This window comes from Leptonychotes weddellii, chromosome 4 (assembly GCF_054177405.1).
Source record: "Leptonychotes weddellii isolate Sample4059 chromosome 4, ASM5417740v2, whole genome shotgun sequence".
Taxonomy (NCBI): domain Eukaryota; kingdom Metazoa; phylum Chordata; class Mammalia; order Carnivora; family Phocidae; genus Leptonychotes; species Leptonychotes weddellii.
In genome coordinates this window covers 159,458,341-159,479,470 of record NC_138372.1, presented here as the reverse complement: position 1 = coordinate 159,479,470, position 21,130 = coordinate 159,458,341, and the positions used below count along the sequence as shown (strand labels likewise).

General features: G+C 53.5%; 1 protein-coding gene across 31 annotated transcripts in view; it reads right to left on the bottom strand.

Moving 5' to 3' along the window:
- LOC115938771 (uncharacterized) overlaps positions 1-21,130 on the bottom strand; it is a 331,027-nt gene that overhangs the window by 190,794 nt on the left and 119,103 nt on the right. Inside the window, exon 1 of one of the 31 annotated variants that reach the window (XM_081816545.1) lies at positions 5,594-7,246. The exons of the other annotated variants lie outside the window; for them this stretch is intronic. Coding sequence (XP_081672671.1) covers positions 5,594-5,615 — 22 coding nt within the window. The 5' untranslated portion in view covers positions 5,616-7,246. Of the gene's footprint in view, positions 1-5,593; positions 7,247-21,130 lie in introns of those variants that run through there. 31 annotated transcript variants of the gene reach the window in all.

The window sequence follows — 21,130 nt, the reverse complement described above, 5'->3', positions numbered from 1 at the left end:
GCCGAATGCTCAGCCGGGTGGGTGCAGACACCAACTTTTCTCCTTCAAGGGGCGGCATAGCATGACCAAAAACCACACTACTGGGGTGCCTGGGTGGCTCAGTTGATTAAGTGTCTGCCTTCGGCTCAGGTCATGATCCCAGGGGTTCCCTGCTCAATGGGGAGTCTGCTTCTCCCTCTGCCTCTGCCCCTCCCAGCCCCTGGCTCGTGCACGCATGCATGTGCTCTCTCTCAAATGGATAAATAAAATCTTTAAAAAAAAAAAAAAAAAAGCCAAACGGTTACATTTACAATGGGGTGATTCTCCCCTGTTCCAGACCTCCCTCCTGCACCCCCTCAAAATCCCCAGCATCTTAGCCACCAGATCATCAAGAAGATGGAGCTCAGTGAACATGGCCTCAGCATCAGTAAGACTGACAAGTTCTGAAGGGAAATTTGCCCTAAAGTGTAGGAACAGCTAGAGAAAGGCCCTCACGCTGCCGAGAGCAGAAGCCAGGTGCCCTGCCTACCCCACCGATTCCTTCACCCTCCTCCAGGAAAAATGTGGTCACAGTTAGCTTCTCTGAGGCCCCCTGGTTGTCACATGCCTCGCTTGGACGTGTCGGTATCATGGACAGACCCACAGCAGCTCTGCAAGCTGGGGAGGGCCTGTCTCCTCCCACCAGGCGCCAGTCTCACCCCCGTGCCCTGTCCCAGTTCCCAGCAGAAGAGGCTCACTCAGGGAAGTCCCCTGACTAGCAACGCGCTCAGAAGGCTGCCCTCCTCGGCACATCTATGCTCCAGCCGTGGGCAGCCTCCCACACTTCTCAGGCATTTTTAAAGGCACTTTTTTGCTTTACTGTCAAAAATGAATTCGCCTTTCTGCCTGGAAAAGGCAGCAACCCAGCTCCCTGGTTGTTAGACCACCTGGATCAGCATTCCAGGTCTACACGAGTCTTTTTAGGAGCCTGAGCAAGTGACCCTCCAAACCTTAGTATCTCATCTTAGAGGTTTGTTCTTAGTGTTAAGTGAGAATCTTCGCAGAGCTCAGCACTGGGGCTGGCATGTTGTGGACACTGAGAAATGTCAGCTCTCAGTAATACCACTTAAGCAAACACTCGGGCCTTAACTTTTTAGTCTCTTCCCAGTAAGGGTTTGGAAAAGGCCTCCCCTCTTCATATCAGCACAGTGACTTATCGAGCGTAGGGGCTTGGCACTCTGGGCCAAGGGAACAAGCGACGCCTGTCAGAATCCGTGCAGTGGACAACACTCACCCATCTCCCAGCTGTGCCACCAGCATTAGACAAGACAGAGCACGCAAGAGGTGCTCTGCAAACACTAAGGTACTAGAGCATCATACTGAATCAAATTAACAGCACCACTGACAAGCACCGTCCGCACAGGACACTTTGCTGAGGAATATCCTCACGGGACCATACTGAGCACCCACAGTGACCCCAGGAGGTCAGGTCGCTGCATAAACCTCATCCCCATTTTACAGACGTGGACACAAAAGCTCAGAGGGACTAAGGAGGAATATGCAGCTGAATCGCTGGTCTGCAAGCTCACTCCCTCTTCCTTGAAAGGGGGGCAGCAATAACACACAACATCAGCTCCTGCAGAAAAAGAACCTCTTCCCAAGGCAGCCAAATTGATTAATGTTTTTAATTAATGTTTTAAACCACACACACATGGAGCAATGTTCCATGGAAAATGAGGAGCTAAAACTTCCAAGTTTCTCCCAGGAGCCAGTCCAGCCAGGTGCTCACTGCCAGAGCAATGGGGGGAGGAATCCTGGGCCGGCCAGGGAGGTCAGAGTGGGAAGGTCACAGCCCTGCCTCAGTGCACCAAGCCAGGCAGGCAGTCCGGTCACTTCCCACCCACAGAGACGAGCCAGGGATAAAGGAGACTGGCCTAGCACAGGGTGACAGGACTCTCTTGGCCACTTCTCAGGAAGCCATCAACCCCAGCAGAGGAGGGAGCTGGGATGCAGAGGGAGGCCCAATACGTAGCAGGTGCCTGGAGCCTGGGCCTGAAGGGGGAGGTAGCTGCTACTCCCAGAACCTCCTGCCTGACACTTGGTCCCAAGGACGGGACATTCACCTGCTCTGCAGTGGACGGAGATATCCTGCATCTGAACCAGGGGGCCGCAGGCTTTCTCAGGATGCTGACAGTGCTTCCCTGATGTGGCTTGGGATCACCGCTGGGGCCCAATGCTGTGTTCAGATGAATAACGGACCGGAGGGCCTGGGACAGGCAGACCAGGACCCCAAGGTCCCCCGGAGGTGAGAGGCAGACTAGGGCCCAGAGACGGGTCCTCTGCTGGTGTGCTCAGGGAACCCCATTGCTCTGCTAGTGGAATTCCAAGTGTGTCCTGTCCTCAAGTGTCCTCTACACAACCCAAAGGCAGGGCTGTCACCTTCCTGTCTCCAAAGGGAAGGTGAGGGGCATGGAGTGTGACATACAGCACTGAATAATTAATCAGCAGCTCCGCTGGGAGCAGCCACTGCATCATCGGGGTAGTTGGCCTTGAATGCCACCTGGATGCGGCCTGGGCAGTGGGGCCAACTGGGCACACCGACAGCAGCCAGGACCAGCCACCTTCGGCGGGCGGCGGGGGGTGAGGGGGGGCACGGCCCTGGGCGACTTGGCAGGAGAGAGAGCTGGCCATGAAATGAGTGACTACACGGGGATTCCTGACCTGGAAATCATCAAAACGCCATCCATTTGCTGCAAATAGACTGTGGAGGTGGACTATGGTACCTGTAGGAGCAGAGGACAGGACAGCTTTCCCCAGGAAGGCCCCGAGAGCAGGCCCCAGCCCTGGGATGTGTTTGCTCCCTCTGGAGAAGGCCTGGGGGAAGGACATAAACACAGGTACATCTGTGCCTCTCCTGCAAGGTCAGCAAAGCGGGTGAAAGCCTCCAGTCTGGCTCAGCACTGGGCCCCAGCAGTGATTCCAAGTGACATCACAGAAGTATGGTCAGTACCGCCCCCGATGCTATGAGATCCAGCAAGGCTGATGGCAGAGGCAACAGTGGGCTCAGGACACAAGCTGCTGGGGTCAGAGCTAGTCCCTACCAGCTAACTGCTGTGCACCCTGGGCAGTCTACTTACCCTCTCTGATCATCATGTGTAAATCAGGGCTCCTAAGAGCAGTTACCTTTCTGGACTGGGACAAGGATGCATGCAGGGTGTACAGAGCGCTAAGTACGATGTCCAGCTCAGAGTAAGTGCTTGATTCACACTGGGTTATTCTCAGGGTCTACATGCTGTCACTGTTTGTGTTGCTGGGCAGGCAGATCAGTCTTGGGTTTGAATCCCAGCTCTGCAAGCACCTAGGAACAGAACCATGGACCATTCCATTCACTTGACCTCCCTATACCTTAGTTTGCTCAATTACAAGCCATGCAGGACCACCAAGGATTACAGAGCATGAAGGAAAGCAAGCAGTACGGTGTGAACCTTCAGGAATGAGGGCCCCAACCCAAACTGAAGGACATTCTACAAAGCAAAACTGGCCTGGACTCTTCAAACACATCAAGGTCAAGAACAGCCAAGGAAACGTTCCAAGATAAAGGGAGGCTAAGGAGACATGGCCACTAAAGGCAGGGGTGATGTAGAATCAGGGGGAAATAGTCCCACAGGACATTATTGGGACAACCGATGAAATTGTGTGTGGCCTATGGAGGAGATAATACAATTGAAGCCGAGCTGAATTTCCCGAGTTGGATCATTACGTGGTGTTTATATAAGAGAACGTCCTTGCTGTTAGGAAACACACGCCGAATACTTCGGAATAAAAGGGCATGTCTATAACTTACTCGTGTGTGTGTGTGTGTGTGTGTGTGTGTGTGTGTGTGTAGGGGTCGGGGTGAGAGTGAACCAAGAGTTGGTGATTCTGAGTGTGCGCTAGATCTTTGCATCGACCTTGTAATGTTTTCTGGCAGTCTGAAGTCATGCCCAGATGAAAGATGACCGAGGGCCCAGGCACGGGACAGGAGAAACACACCTGAGGGCTGGCCTCAGCCGTCCATGGGGCTGGAGCACAGGCTTTTCCCACAAAAGCCAGGTCACCTGCTGTACAAATGTTATGATGGATTGTGCAGAAAACCACAAAGGATAAAACTGAAATTCAATTTGCACCACCACCCCCTCCTGCCAAGAAAAAGAAAGACAAATGGACGCCTCCTCTATGACTATGCCCCAGGGCCCAGCTTGGCGGCCACATCCGAGCCATCAGCAAGCAGTTGGGGGGAGGAGGGGCAGTTGAGGCAGCTGTTCACTAGGTGCCAGGCGGTCTTACAAGAGCTTTCTGCACCCCGATCCTCCCCAGACCCCTTGAGGCAAATGCTATCGTTATTCCCGTCTCGTGCTGCCGGAAAATGAGATTGGAAGCAGACTCCCGTGGGGTTTAATCTGGAGCACTGGGGGAGCTGGGATTTGAGCCCAGGCTGCCTCCACAGGATTTCCACAGGCAGAGGGAGACAGGCCCCACGGGCCAAAGCACCACCCAACACCAAGACCAGTCTCCCCCTGCAGCCGAGGCCTCTTGCCTAGCAACGCGGGACCTCACTGCAGCGGGAAGCTGCAGGGAACCGAGACCCTAGCCCCAGCACTATACCCAGTAGGTGCTCAGCACTGGCTTGCAGATACACTCATGGGCACACATCTTCTTTTACAAAGAGTCCAACAAAGCATGCACGATGTCTGGGAGAAACCCAACAGACTGGGGCCATCGGTGTCACTGGGGAGGAGACACAGGGGTCCGGGGACATGGGTGGGTATGGGTCTTCATTGAAAACCTTTTTATTTCTTCTCAGTTTTATCTTGTGAATGACTTACTTATTCAAGAAGGTTTTGGTTTGGTTCGGTTTTTTAATACAAGGGAGGAAAAAGAAATGGACCCGGTTACTGTGTGAGCCTGCTCTGAGGATGAAGTAGGAGCCATGCCCTATGGCACACCGGGAGTCCTGAGGGTGGCGGTCACTCAGCACACCCCCTCCTGCTGTCAGAGGCCAGGGACAGTCATGCTTCAAGGCCCAGGTGAAGCAGCTGCATTATACTTGAGGGGAGTAGATCTGCTGGCTAATGAGACCAGCCCAGAGGGCCTGACACCCAGAGATGCTGTTAAGGCGACGTGGGTAAACCACCTAACATAACCCGAGCACACTTGTCCAACTGCAGCGCAAACCAGGACCCGCGCAGTGCTCCCGCCCCTACGGCACCCCAGGGGGTGGGCGTGACTCACACCTTCCCCTTGCCTGCTTACAGCTCAAAAAAACCAGGGGGCACAAAACAGCGAGGCAGGGGGCCTGCGCTCTCCGCGGAGGACCCAGACGTCTCGCTCCAGGAACTGGGCTCTTAGCCCCTCCACTTCCCTGCAGAGGGAGAGTGAGGACCCACGGCTGTCCCCGGGAGGAAGGATCGGGAGTCGGAGACTGCGGGCTGCACACGTGGAACACACGGCATTGGGCAGCCCGGCCTCATGTGAGGACTGGAGGTGACCGGAGCTGGGAAAATGTCAAGGCGCACACATTGTCCCCTGGAACCGGAGGGTGTGGTGGCGGTGGGGAGGGGGGTAAGGAGGAAGGTTTCTGCAGGGGCAGCCTTACCAGGATTCTTCCCCTGCACCATGGAAGCATTCCACCTCAGACTCCCCTCTGTGGATGCACACTTACATTCAACTTTCCTTCACAAACACCCTCCTGAGACCTCTCCTCCCACCCCTGAGGTGTCAACTTATTAAATCAACCCCAAAGGTAAATAGTTTTCATTTCTCCAACCCCAAAAACCTCCCTTCCTGTCAGTGCACTCGGGTCTTGTCACCCAGAACATCAAAGGCATTGCTTTCGGTAAAAGCCTCTCAGATCATCAGGTGACTGCCGTGTGCAGATAAAAACAACCCAGCACACGCAAGGCCGTGCCCCCTGTGGGGCGGTGAGTGGGTTGGGAGGAAATGGTGACCTGCAGGGTGCCAAACGCCGACCCCTCTGCCCAAGTCCACGTCTGCCTGGTGACCTTGCCAGTCCCTCTGCCCGTGACCTTGACATGTCCCTTCCCCAACTCCGGGCCTCTCACAGAGGAAGGGGGTTGAGCCGAGCAACCTTGAGGTCTCTTTCAGATCTAAAATTCACTGATTCCATCTCATCCTCCCTGCTCAGTCTGTACTTCCTGAACATAGTGACAGTTCATTTACATACAGAAAAAAAAAAAAAACAAAAAACAAGACTACGAGGTTGCTTATACCCTGAGCTGTAGTTTTTGGTGACTCAGAGGAGAAAACATTTTTCCACTCAACTCAAAAGAGTGGTCCCTCCATTCTCCAATTGCTCAAATGATATAAGTCCTGGGCCAATGGGACCCCTGGGGAAGTTCCATGCTGCTGGGAGCTCAAACATCAGTGAGCCGAAGTGAAGCAGGGAATTTCCCATGGCTGACAGGTGCACTGACAGGTGGGCTGAGAGGTGGGCTGGACGGAGAGTCCCCTCCCTGAATAAAACACCCCTTACCCATTCATGCTCCATCTTAGTAAGTCTCTATTCCTTAGGGGGCCAAGGAAACACTGCGCGTAACGCTGACCCAGGGCCCACCATCCAGGAAGTCACACCCCCAGCATGAAGATTACCTCTTCCAGGAAGCCAGTGTTGAACCACCACCCACCCCAAGCCCCGATTATAAACTCCATAAGAGCAGCAATGGTGCCTGACGTGCAGGAGCTCCAAAGATCGTTGCCAAAATAGTAAATCCTTGCTGAATGAATTAATCCCACGGCTTCCATAAAGCTTACGTCATTCTATCCCCCAAAATACTAGGTGCCTGTTGTGTGCGATGTACTGAGGATGAAATGGTGAACAAAGCGGACGTTTACCCACGCAGCCATCACCCAAAGCAGCTGCTAACAGTGCTGGCAGAAGATGACCTCCAGCTGTCAGCCCTCTGTGGAGACTGCCTTGGCTGAGGACAATGACCTTGCTCAAGGTTGTGTATCCTTCTAACAGAGCCCACATACAATGACTGGTCAACCCCTTATCTCAATTCTGGACCATTCCAAAGAGCCATTCCAGCTCTGGGGCTCCCAAGGGGTCGGCTGAAGCCTTTGTTGGGACACTGGAACAGCCTGACTTCTCCCACTGCCCAATCTTGAACTCTTCCCCCTCGGTTACATAGCTGTTGTTCCCAAAGGCATGCCGTAATAAACATCGGGCTTACTAATCTCCAGCTCAGCATCTGCTTTCCAGGGAACCCAAGCTGCATCAAGAAGATTCTTATGAAAAAAAAAAAAAGAAGATTCTTATGATAGATTCTCAGGCCCTTTGGCACCAGGACAAAGCCTCCAGGAGTGGGACAAGCTAAGAGCCCATTCAGCAAATGGGAGCTGCTTCCTCGGAGCGCCCTACTGGCCAGGATGCTAAAGGCTGGGCTCAGGGCTACAAGCAGCGAATGAGCTGTCTGGGAGTGAAAACCTGTAGTGGTTAGAACGTGTAGCTGAGTCCCAGATCCTTCAGGTAGAGACTCGTTTTCTTGGTCCTTTTCCCCCCCGGCACCCAATGCAGGAAAGGAGCTTGGTAAAATGTCTATTGAATGGTGAGATGATGACTGGATGGATAAATCGATGGATGGACAGACAGAGCTTGTTGAGCAAGGAAGTCACACCTAGAACAGCCAAACAACAAATGGAAGGTAAGGATGACTTTGTCTAAACCATGTAATTCACGTAAAGTGTGTATCACAGTTCTCAAGAAGCATTAATGATGAAGATGACAACTAAGCCGTTCATGGAGACCTTCCTGGAGGTGCTGACCTGTGATGAGCAGCCTGGCAGTGAGAGAAGACAGGAGGGCACATGAAGTAAGAGAAATGAGACGTTAGCATTAGCAAACTGAGTTGCGATGCTGCTCATCAGACACTGAGTAAAAAAACAACACCCTCTTCAACGGGGTCGCCGTGACTGCCCAGCAATGGAGAGTGGGGGAGAGACTTCTACAACCATAACATCCATCAGTATGAGCGCGGGCTCTGATGGTCTCATCACTGGAGGGGGCAGAAGCCGGTGGAGGGGCTTGAAAACGGTACTGTGGTTTAGAGACCTAATCCTACAGATATAGGAAGCCACAGAGGTTGAGGAAGAGAGGTGCTAAGTGATTTCTTAAATCATCCATCCCTCAGGTTGTTGGCAGATGACTCGAACCCCTAGTCTGCCGTGCTCCTGGGGCAGACAGGGACTTGGGGTGCCCAGAGCCTCCATTCTCAGAAGGCAGCTTCGGGGGCAGAATCAACACGGGAGAACCCCAGACCCCAGCCTCAGTCCCCTCAGAAGTGTACGGACCCTGGGACCATCCTCATCAGGCCCCCGCCCAACCCACCGAAAGTCCTCATATCTGAGGGCGATCCCCGGGAGACAGCAGTGCTGAGGGAAAGGGGAATAACTAGGAGGCTGGTGTCTGTGCAAACAAGAGTCAGGGAAGAGGACAAGGGGAAGGGAGACCGTTTACCTGGGGAAATTGTGAAACAAGGGATGTAACAGCCTATTTGCGAAGCAGCACAGTGTATTCCAGAAAACACAGATGGCTTTAGCCCATTACCACTCGTCCCTGAGCTGGGGGCATCTACAAGGCTAAAAATGCCGAGGTCATCAGAGGTGGCAGATAGGGGTGACAACTCAGTGCCAGCCAGGTGTCAGGTTGAAGGGGAAAGTCACAGGGAGGCAGTAAAGCTCACCGCTGAAGCAGACGGGCTTTGCTGCCGAGCGACCTGGGCTGGAGGTGAGGCTCCAACCACTTCCTTCCTGCACGACCTGGCCTAGGCAGAGCCCACCTCCCTGAGCCACTGGGCCTTATCTGTGGTAGAAACTAGCGGGGAGCCTTCAGAACTGAACCACGCCTATGCAACACACCAACAGACACACAGGGGGTGCTTGAAAGTGGACGCTAGGTTAACAGACCACAGGTCACAGGCCTGTCTAGGAACCATCACAAGCTACCCCTTCCAACAACACTCGACAAATCCTGAGAGGGGTTCCAGAGTCTCCTGTGGGGCCCCTCCAGGGAGCTTGATGGAGTTGGGGAGGGGACAGCAGGGGGGCCATAGCCCGATTTAACCCAAACACACAGATTTCAGTTGCAAAAGGGGTTTGCGGGCTTTGAGACAGCATCCTCTTGCTTCATGAACCAAGGGGCTCATCTGAACTCACATAGCACGTCAGCGGCATCGAAGAAAGGGTGCAGCTGGAGACCCTGACCCTCAGGCAGTTAGTTCAAAGGTGGGGGTCACTGGATGCGTACTCCAAGGTCAACTGCTCAAGGGGCCCCGGTGTCTTGGTGCCCCAAAAGCAAGTCCATAGCCCCCACTCTCACAGCCTGGTGAAAAGAACAAAAGGAGAAGCAAGTGGAGAATGAAATTGCAGGCAGAGAGAGAGATCCCCCTCCATGTCTCGAAAGAGGGACGGTCTATCCCAGATCACTCCCCAGAGCTGGGCTGGGACAGGATAAGGAACACAGGGGCCTCAAGGGGACTCAGTCCATAAATGTTGGGAATGAGAGAGGGTAAGGAACGAAGGAGGAGAAACCTTGTCTTGTCCAGAGTCATGCATGGTCTCCATCTGCACACAACGTAGACCCATCCAAGTGGCTATTCGACTTCTCCCCAGGCAGGGAGGACAGAAGAACAAGACTTCTCATAAGTGAAAATGATTTCAAGTGACCACAGGTCAACTGTCAACCCAAGAATCAGCCCAGACAAAGGAAGGGAACCCTGGCATCCAAGGACCGACCAATCATGTGTAATGGCCACTCATCCCCAGCTTCCTCAGTGCCAGGCCCTGGTGGGCTTTCTTTCCATGTGATCTCTAACTCCGAAAGCTAGTCATATTGTCCCCCAAGTCACAGATGGGTAAAATGAGGCTCAGAGAGCTTCCCCAAGACACAGCCAGATTTGAATGCATACCGGGTGGAGTGTCCTATGCTAACAGCCCTTTCTCAAGTCCTGTAGCTTTTCCCCACACCCTTCCCATTGGAATTCCCTGTTTTAAGGGCATTAAGTAAGTCTGTACGAGGTTGATGTTATTCAACACGGGAGACTCAGACTGCACAGCAATAGCGAGGCCAACCTCAGGAAGGCTACACAGAGGGAGTCCTGTTCCAGATAAGGACTGGGAGAGAGGTTTCTTCTAACCCCAAGATTCTGTGATTTCAAACTCAAGTTCCCATCCCCATGCAATGATCTCCCCCCTCAGTTGAATGTAGGCATTTCTTCAAGTCCAAAGATGTAAGCCTCACTCTTCTTAGGGACAACAAGGCTCTTTGAAATCCATCCTGGCTTCTCCTGACTCCCCCCAGCCCTTCCTGGGGAGGAAGGTTTCAGCTGGAGAGCCGGGCGGGCACGACAGACAGGCAGATAAACAGGACCAGAGGAGCCTCCTGACCCCACAGGATGTGGTGAGGTGAAGCAGTGAGACAAAATCAGAGAAAGCTATCGAGAAACGCTAACAGCACCAAAAAGCTTTAACAGGAACGAACACACAGGGACTTTTCTTCTTCTTTTTCTTCTTCATTTTTTTTGTTTTGTTTTCTTTGTTTTTGTTTTTTTTTTTTTTATAGCTAGGAAGCCCAAAATAGTTGAAAGAGCTGGGTCTCAAAGCTTTCTGAAGAAAAGCCATGCCTTGTTCCTAAGACAAATCTAGGGGGACAAGTGTGAGGTTTGGAGTCACGAAGACTACAAGGGCCAGTCCAGATCTCACAGGGAACTCCACGATGTGAGCGAGGAGCAGGCTGTTCCAACCGCAGCCTTCGCCCTCACGAGCCAGTGAGCCAGACAGCAGTGCACACAAGGGCTCGATTTTGAAGCTCGCTCGTTTTAAGGAAAGGCTGCGTTACAACTGACTCCCCTTGAAGGCGTCCGCGCGGAAAGTAACGCAGTTGGCAGGAGAACCAGCCAAAATCAGCATTCCCAAAGAGAGTTGGTAAACAAGCAGATGAAAAAAATTTGGCCTCATTCAGGATTAAAAAAAAAAAAAAGTATAAATTTAACAAGAGACCGTTCTGCGTCTGTTCAAGTATAATTTTTTTCAGCTACTAACCCGCGATGTTGATGAGGCTGTGGGGGAGCCGGCAAGTCCACATGTCGATGGCGGCCGCACCAACAACCTTGTTTGAAAGTAATTTGGCAATACTGGTCGAGAGCCATAAAATGGTGCCTTCTGACTCAATAATCCTTCTACTGAGATTGTGTCCAAAGGATTTTCCAAGAAAGGAAGAGTTCGATAATCCTTCTACTGAGATTGTGTCCAAAGGATTTTCCAAGAAAGGAAGAGTTCGATAATCCTTCTACTGAGATTGTGTCCAAAGGATTTTCCAAGAAAGGAAGAGTTCTATGCACGGAGCTCTTCACCACACCCTTAAAGTAGTAGAGCAAACCCCTGGGAACCTTAATTTTCAACAGCAGAGAACGGGCTTCGAATATAACTTATCAACTGGATGAGCCATTACACGCGCTTTGAAAACAATCATTCGCAAGGTGCTTCAACAAAATGGAATAATACCTATGATCTAATGTCAGATAAAAAACATGACGAAGTATTTCCTACACCAATGCCCTTATGAAATTCTAAGTTAATACATGGACACACACATCACACATCTGAAAACGATCTGCTTGGTGGGGGGGCAGGGTTACTGTTTTGTTTTCTCATCCCTTTCCATTTTCTAAAGAAATTTTTATTTATTTATTTGAGAGAGAGCGACAGCGTGCACGCGTATGAGCCAGGGGAGGGGCAGAGGGAGAGGGAGACAAGCAGACTCCCCGCTGAGCAGAGAGCCCAACTTGGGGCTCGATCCCAGGACCCTGAGATCACGACCCAAGTCGAAATCAAGAGTTGGACGCTCAACCGACTGAGCCGCCCAGGTGATGATTATTTTTTATTGGCCAGACTTCAATAATGAAAGGAAAGAAATGGGTGGAACTCTGAGGCACTAGAAACAGAATTCAGGAGATGAGAAGTGATCAAATCCCAGAGGCATCTGAGGACCAAGGCAAAGAAACATGATCTCTAATCAGAGAATGGAAAATGGAGACACCCAAGGGGTTACATATTAGCGATGGGAGTCTCCCGGGCCCCATGGTGCCTCTGGCAGGGTCTGATCATCTCTGCTTTATGAGATCAGCTTTCCTCCTCTCTACCACGCCCACGGCGCTCAAACAGTAGAAGAGCTCATCTCTGTACAGATTTAAATGCCCATCCTCCTAAACCAAAACTCTGCTGAGAGGCCTAAAAATAATTTAAATACCAAATTTCCCAAACCAAGTCTTTTTGAAAAAGGCAACTTGGACCGGTTTCTACACGTGGAGCTCGGGGTCACATGGACTTTCATTTTCTATAGCGGAGGACCCCACCGGGATTTCCAGTGTGAACAGCAATCTCAACGGACAGCTGTCCCTACCGGTGGCCCCAGGCAAGGGCGCTCAAGTCGGGGGGTCGGCACTGGAGAGTCACAGGTGACGTGACTCCAGTCCTGACGGCCAACCCAACCAGCCCTGCAACGCCACGTCTCTTCTCTCACCCCGGGACCTCAGATCTGCCTCCATCCAGTGGGGATCTTTCAGAACCTTCCTCAAAGGGGTGGGGCGAGGGTGAAGAGAGCCGTGTCCACTCTGTGTCCACTATGCACAGCGCCCGGCAGCAGTGGGTGCTCGCTAGCTGCTGGCTCGCTTCGTCACTCTCATTTCCTTGTCTGATGGATTGGTCTCCAAGGGCTCCGTGCGCCACGTGTAGGGGGGAGGGCACCCATGCAAACGACCAAGGGCAGCTCCACGCTGGCTGCCAAGGAGGGTCACCTGGGAGCTTCGGAAAGCACAGAGGCTCTGGTTCCTCCCAGCACAATGACATCAGGTTCCCCGGGGGTGCGGCCCTGGCACAGCGGTTTGGTAAAGCGGATTCCGCGGTGCCACGGGGCAAGGGCACATCTAACTGGGAAAAGAGCAGCCAGTGATTTCTCCCCCAAAGCCCCAAGCCCACGACAGCGTGAGGCGGGAGTCTTTCTTAATTTATTTAGGCCACGGTTCAACAGCTCCTTTTGGAACAAACGTTCTCTGAGTGACTGGCGAATGGCGAGGGGTTCCCCCACTCCCTGCCTCCTGCTCAGCCCAGGGATTTCCTGCGAAGCCCTAGAGCAGGCCGGCTGGAGTCACCTGCCTCCTAGAGGCCACTGGGAAGCACCTGACCGACTCGGGCAGCGACGAGCCACGGGCGACCATGAGTCCTCGGGGCCACCCCTGCCCAGCCCCGGTCTTCTGCCCCTCCTGTGCAGACTCCTGTGTGTCCCCGGGACAGTGGCAACAGACGGACACAGTATGCCCCCTCTGGAGGGGGCAGGTGGAAAGTGCGGGAGGACCCCTCATCTGGGAAGTGGGCCTGACCTTCCCTGCGCGCTGCTGGGGGAGATGGTTATGTGCTCGTGCCAGGCCCGGGAAAGGCTCTCAACCACTGTGGCAGGAGCTGCCCTTGGTGGGAAGTGCCACTGAAGGGAGACACTCTTTCTGGGAGAAAGTTAACCCTCACCCCGGCTGTTGGCTTCCCAGGGGCAGGCTGCCCCGCATCTCCCCAGTAAAGCGACCAGCCCGGCGGCTCTCGGCCTGAGTAGAAGGGGCCTTGGGGCCCTCCTTCCACACTCTGTCTGCAAGTCTCATTCCACAAGACTGTTCAAAGGCCAGAACTCTACTCTTCCCTTCCCTGTTCCCAAAATCCCCACGACAAATGCTTCCTGGGACCTCAACAGCCAGAGGCCACGTTTCCATCACACTGACCAGTGGCCAAGAACCTCCACGCATGTCACCCACAGGAACTCCGGAAACCCTCACAGTAAGCTTTTGGGGTCAATGCTATTCTTATCCCCATTTTACAGATAAGGAAAGTGAGGCACAAAGGGCCACCACCTTTCCCAAGGTCACGCGGCAGAGCTGGATCTTGGAGCCTGGCAGGTTCCAGGGGACGGGCTCTCCCATGCTGCCCCACAGTGTCTGGCTCAAGGGCTGCTGATTCTTTGATTCCTCCCTTTGGTCAAAGGACATTACTGGGCTCCTGTTGTATCACGGCCCAGGGCAGGGGGCTGGGGACACAATCAGCCCTCTCAAGAACTCCCCTAAGCCGGATATTCCTAAGGCCCTCACAAGCAATCCCGGCAGGTCAAGTACTTGTGAAAACCTCTCTAAGCAGCGTGGACCTCGGCCACCTCCTGTAGAGGTGGGGCACAGGGTCGGAGCAGGGGGACACCAGCTTCAGTGAAGCCTGGTTGAAGCAAACTACGGGTTGGAGTCTTGGATGACGAGGACAGGGAAGAACAGATTGCAGCAGAGCCAACGTCAGATCCTAAGACATTATAAATGCCAATAATCATGAACGAATGAGGGAGAGAACGCCAAACCATATCGGCAGAGGCAAATACCGAAGTGCATGTATAAACTCACAATTCTAGGCTCTAAATGGAGGCAGGGCAGCCCTCACTCGGGACAGGCTGGAATTCTGTGCTGTGTCAGTCTCCTAGGGCTGCCGCGCATACAAATGACCACGAACCTGGTGGCTTGAACAGCAGAATGCTATTCTCACACAGTTCTGGAGGCTGGAAGTCCAAAGTGAATAGGTCACAGGGCCCTGCTCCCGCAGAAGGCCCTAGAAAGAATCCTTGCTTGCCTCTCTCCTGGCTTCTGGCGGCTGGCAGTCCCTGGCACCCCTTGGCTTGCAGATGCAGGGACCTAATCTCCGCCCCCCCCATCTTCACATGATGACCTCTGTCCCCTGCATGTACTTCTGTGCATCCATCCTCCGACAAAAAAACCAGCCATCGGATTTAGAGCCCACCCTACTCCGATCTGACCTCATCTGAACTCAATGACAGCTGCGCAGACCCTACTTCCAAATAAGGTCACATTCACAGGTACCAAGGATTAGGACTTAAACGCACCTTTTTGGGGTACACAATTCAACCCACTACCCGCCCCCACCTGCCGCCACCCTTATCACAAGCTCTCCGATATGCTCCACTGGCCAGCTCTCACCTAAGCCAGTGTCCAGGCCGGCTGGGACCTCCCAGCATCTTCAGTTAGCAGGGACTCATGGAGCCCCTACCACAAATCTCTGGCAGAGCCTGGGCACGGCATGTCTGTAAGACCAGGGAAGCAGCACCTGCTACCCTGGCCCTCATCCCCAGGAACTCTGAGCTGCTATGTTCACATCAGTCCTACCTGGGCTTCTTCTTAACGGTAGTTTTGAAAGGGGGCCACCCCACCCCCACTCCACCCCCCCACTGACCCAGAGCTCTGTGCTCAAGAGGCACCTAGGTCCAGGGTATCTGGACAACAGAGCTTCTCAGATCCGTCCCTGTTAGAAGGGAAGCTGAGCTCCAGATCCTGTTCCCTAAGAAGCCAGGCAGGCGGGTGTCACTGAAAAGGGGGCACACACCCCCCTGGGAGCGGCAGATCCCTCCACATGGTTCTAAGAGATCCAGGACTTCTCCCTCGCTGCCATTTGGAAGACCCTGTGCACTGTATTTGTCCAATCAGCCAGGCGGTCCTTCTACAAACATTTCTCAGCCTTCTCTGCCGCCCGTGATCGTTAGCTGGGCACGAACATCAACAAAACAGGACAGCAAAGAGCAAGAACTGGCCCTCCAAGGTCATAGGATTCCAGGGCCTTGAAACTCCAAAGGGCCCTCCCGAGGAAGCACCCAAGCATACCACAGGCATCAGTAAATGTTACTTTGTGGTAAACTGACCAGACAGACTTTTCCAGTCCAAAAATGACGCCTGTGTGTGCTCAAATATTTTTCAGTGACCTGCTGTGTGACCTTGGGCCAGTTACAGAACCCCATGAGTGAGCTCATCTCCTTATCTAGATGTACGACCCTGAGATTAAAAGGAATCTTGAAGTACTTGGCATACTTTTCCTTTCTGTCTTTATGGCAGAAGGACCGACCAGGTGCACCGCTCCTTCTTTAAGAGAGATCTCAGAGCAGGCTGTGAAAATACAAGCGAACCTTCCCCGAAGTGGCCCCATTCTCCGCAGGGCCGTGGGGCACGCTCTGGACCCAGCTGGACTGAGCCTTGGGTTAGGGGCTGGGCAGGGGCAGCTACAGACCCCATGGTTCTGTCCTAAACACACCCCAGATGAAGAACATTCCCCCCTTCTCGGGGTGGCCCCAATGTTAGCATCTGTCATTTACCTTCCTTCCCACCAATACTGTATTGCAATCCTACTTTGTGCCACACACCGGGGTCTGGGGGATGGGGTGACAAGCCAAGGACAAACACCCAGCCTTCATTGGACTAACCCTAGGGTCCTCGCCTCCCTCTACCCCTTCTCCAAGCCCCCCGGGACTTGATCCTCCTTTTTCTGGATTCACTGCCCAGCTCACCCCTGATCTTCCGCAAGAGGCCCCCAGTCTAGTTTTCCATTCCCTTTGTCACAACGGGTGGATACCCATTCCTGTACAATGTACACAACCTACGATCAGCCTGGGGTGACATCCCAGGAGCCTCCAGAAGCAAACACTCATTACTCAGGGAGCTGTCAGGTGGTCCCCACCCCCCAGTCAGTCTTCGCGAGCTGGGGGCAACAGCCCAGTGGGGACCCCCCTGCTGGGGGTAAAGGGACTGGAGGGAAAGGAGGGAGACATTCTGATGTCCCCAGCAGATGCTCCTTGCTAGGAACCTAGAAGAGGTAAGGTTGGACCCAGGACACATGTGGCTTGCACAAAGTCTGTCCTGCGCCCCTCTGTGGCCCAAACGTGGTTCTCCCATCTTAGCTGAACTGGAGTCCAGAGCCCGGGAAGGGACCACAAGCAGGGATGACCCTGAGCTCCACCTGGGAAGGCTCAGAATCGCCAGCCAGCCCTTCAGCAGGAGCACGGAGCTGAGAACCAGGAAAACTCTTGAGAGCCAAAGAAGTCAGGTGCCCCCAAAACTCCGGACCCGCACTGCCCCATGGGGTAGATACAAGCCATTAATTTAAATATAAATAAAGTGAACTCACATTAAAACTGCTGTTTCTCAGGTGCTACAGACCCATTTCAAATGCTCGGTAGGCACATGCGGCCGGGGGCTCCCGGGTCAGGTGGTGCCGGCTACAGGACGCCTCCATCCCACACGAGGCTTCGCGCTGCTCCAGAAGTTTCCTCTGGCTGCCCGGAAGTGGAGGAAGACCCAACCCACTCTGGGCCCCCATCTACACCCGGCTTCCCAAAGGCGCAGCGGAAAATCTCTCCATAGGGAGAGAAGTGGGTCACTGCTCAGAAAAGAAGAAAAGAACAGGCCCCGAATTTGAGGCCTGCACTGCACACAGCTCTGCCTCTTACTGGGCGGCAACCCCAAGCGACCAGTGTCACCCGTGAGCACCTCAGTTGCCTCGTCCATATGCTGGGAGTGAAGATCCGCTCCCTGCCCCTTCCTGTAGCTGTTCAGTACCGAGGGACTCCAAAGCCTAGGTCGGTCCGGCATCATCACGTGGTAGTATCGAAAATAAAACTGCTGCTCAAGTTTGTATTCTGTGAGATGTGATTGGTATCCTTCTCTTCTGATGGAAACGTCAGCTGTCCTGATCCACCAGAATTTAGCGGGCCTCTTTGTAACGAAATTGAATTTAATGCAAATAAGCAAGAGACCCTCTCCGCACGCCCCCTGCAAAACTCCTAACACTGGAACTGCAGTCAGTCTTACTTGTGACGAAATTCTCTTTGGCCGGTTTTCCAGCCCTAACTGTGGGTTAACATGAGGGTGCCTCCCGAGGACCTCTGCCCCCAGGTACTGGTCCATCGGTGCCTTGAGCTGTGGGCTGCTGCACCCCCTGAGCTGAGAACGGGGCCAGCACAGGAAAGGCATGGCCAATAAACATTTCTGAATGGATGGGCAAACTACTGGCCTCCTGCTTTGACAGGAGGAGCAGGCCCGCCACGGAGCAGGAGAACAAGGCTCCTCATAGACGCCGCTCCCCTCGGACCTGCCCTAGGTGCGTCCTCCTTCGCACGTCCTTCCGTCACCCCAGCTGCCTATCCGGACCCCCACCCTTGTCTCACACCTGCAGTTTGTCTGTGTGGCCTCTGGCTGGGCTTCCTCCTCCCTCCTCAGCCTGTGAGCCCTCGAGAGTGGGGACACGGCCATTCCCCACGGGCCACCTGGCCCTTCGCAAGGGTCCCAGCAAGAATCCATAACCCCAGAACTGGAAAGAGACTCCCACTGCTCAGCCAACATACATGCAAGGTAAGGGTCAGCAAAGTGCGGCGAACTGCCAGGACAGATCCCCAGGTGCCCAGACCACTGACCCCGCTGGCCTCTGCGTCCGGCCCAACCCGGACTTCTTGCCTGATGGGCTTCCTCCCCAAGCAGAGCAGTCCCCGATGTCTCCCAAGTGCAGAAACAGTGCCCGGCACATTGTAGGTACATGGTATTATGTCTGTTGAATGACTATCTGTTAACTGAACCAGGAACTCAAAGGAGGCGTATGTAAAGTTAGTCTTCATTTTGCAAATGCTGCTCAAAAACAAGGCTGCCTTCTGAGTGGAGAAATAAAAATTACCTAAGGATATGAATTCCCTCTGGGCTCCTACTTCTGGGAAGCGCTCTGCCATGGTCTTCCTCAGAGAAGGCAGGAAAGGGTGAGTGAGAGGAACAGTCCTTGGAGGCCTTCCAGCAGCAAGGACAACACAAGTAATACTTCATCCACCCACCAGACAGCTACTGAGGCTTACTGGGTCGGGACCCGGAGGGAGACAAGCCCCATCGCTGCCTGTGGGAACACATGGGGAAAACAGGCAGTGCACAAAGCCTGGCGGTGAGTGACAGAGGGGAGGCCAGGACCCAGACAGCAGAGGAGGGTGCTGGAGTCAGCCTGGGGCAGGGGCAGACCCTAGAACTTGAGACAGACACTGTAGATACCTCCAGGAGGAAGAGATTGCTGGACCAAATGAGATCCCAATTCCGTAGGGGAAAGAGAGGAGCCACGGGCCAGGTCAGACCTCATAGGCACATCCTCTTCCAGAACCGCCCCCTTCCCTGACACCTCACTGAGAATGGAGAAGAACCCCCATTAGACAGAAAACAAGCCCAAGCCGGGAATTTAGGAGACCCCTGTCCTAGCCCCTCGGAGCCCCTCTGTGCTCTTGCCTACAAAATAGGATCACAGCAAAACTAGATGATCTTTAATGTTGCAGCTGAACTAAAACAAACTCAGTGACACTGTCAATTACACCCATCTCAAGGTGCTGGTCTCCAGATGAAGAAGGAACACAGGTATCAGAAACCCATTAAACTGCAAAGGAGTGCACATGAGGATAATAATGTGTGGAGCAACGAGCTCCTAAATGGAAGAGACGCTCTCGATGTACCCGGCACCCTGCTCAGAGTTCTATGCCCACTGTCTCCTGGTCTCACAACAAACCTGTAACGTACAGACGTGCTCCGATTATACCCATTTCACAGACCAAAATAAGAGGCTATATACCGTTAGCCACTGCTGCAGCCAGGAGTCAGACCCGGGGTGGGGTGGTGGGTACCCCAGAGACCCACAGATCACCACCACTCGTCCTACAAGGACTGGAAGGGGAATCCTAAGGGCATGAAGGAAAGGGGAGCGAACATTCTTCGCTTTTTAGTTTTGCAAAAGAATCCATGTTGTTAGACGGTTTTGAGAAGAGAAATGCATGCAGGTGTCAGGGGCATATGGCTCCTCCACGGTCTGTGGTCTTCAATCTTGGGAGCCTTCACTGTCCTCAGCACAAAGCCACATGGTCTTTCCAAGGATCTGGTCTCCGCTTCCCTCTCCCCTCCCCCCCTCCAACCCAGAGCACTCCTGCCTGCCTCTTCTGCAGGCTAACTTCTTCCTTCTCGTCCAAGGCCTCGCTGTGGGACGCTGTGAGCGCTTACGGCAACCCGTGTCCCCAGCACAGCATTCAGACCTGCTACTGTGATACCTGATCTTTCCTCCAACTCTCCCCTGCCTGGAGACCTACACCTCTCCATGGGAAGAGAGCATCCCGCTTATTTCTGTGCTCCCAGGACGCAGCACCACGCCCGGCCTGCAGTATATGCTCAAGAGGCACGTGCTGCATTTTGCAGCGTCCCGGGAAGCTGAAAGAAGATATGCGTATCAGGATTTAAAAAAAACAAACAAAACAGAAAAGGACTATCTTTGCCTCAGTTATTGTATCTGCAAAGTGGAGACAGACTCCAGAACTGGGTGGACAGGAAGGAAGTACTCAAAGCAAGCCCCAGAAAGGCCTCCAGTGATAAGTGTTCTCTTTTCCTATCTTCAGCTTGCGGATTTCCCTATCAGGGTGCATCCATCCAGAAGGCTCATGGGTGATGGGCTCTGCCACAAAGATCCTATCTCCCACCAACTGAACTTCAAAAGCATCTTTATCTGCAGAACCCACCTCAAGGAAGGTCGATTCCTAGCTCCTCCTGGTAATCCTTTTATTCTAGGCCTGCCAGGCACACCCATCAAGCCTTATCAGCAACACCCCAAAGCTGTTGTCTTTCCAGGAAGGGTGTCTCCTATCTACAGACCTCCAGGAGGTGAACGGAAGTGAGAGCCACCAAGGCCCAATCCTGGGGCCTGCCACCCTCTAGCTGGGTGACCTGGGACCAATCAGCCCATCTTTTGGGGGCTCAATTTGCCCCCGTTTTCCCCTCAGTATCAGGAGGGGGTGAGTGGGCTCCAGGCTCCTCCAGCTTGGAAAATGCAATAATAGTAATAATTTCAGAGGCCGGGCCAGATAAGCAGAATTGATACCCTGACTGCCTGTGTTAATCCCTTCTGGCAAACAAGGGGCACAGTAAGCAGAAAGAAATCAGGGATATTCCCAGTAATTCTGTTATCCGGCATGTGCTGCAGATGACAAAAGCGGCCATATGCAGGAGAGCCCTTCCAAGAACAGCTTCTGCATCTGGGGAGGATCAGAGCCGTAGAGACACACCCAAGCAAGTGAGCACTGGGGACAGTTAAGTGAATGCCAACTCCCTGCTCCCAGGAACTGAGTTTGCGCTAAGAAGAATTCTCTTGGGGCCTCTCCTGTATGTTGGTTTGGGGGCCTGGCAGAGAAGCAGGAGAGTGGACTCCCGAGGGGCTGGCCACCTCGGTCCTAATCCACTCCTGGCATTGCACACCTGGC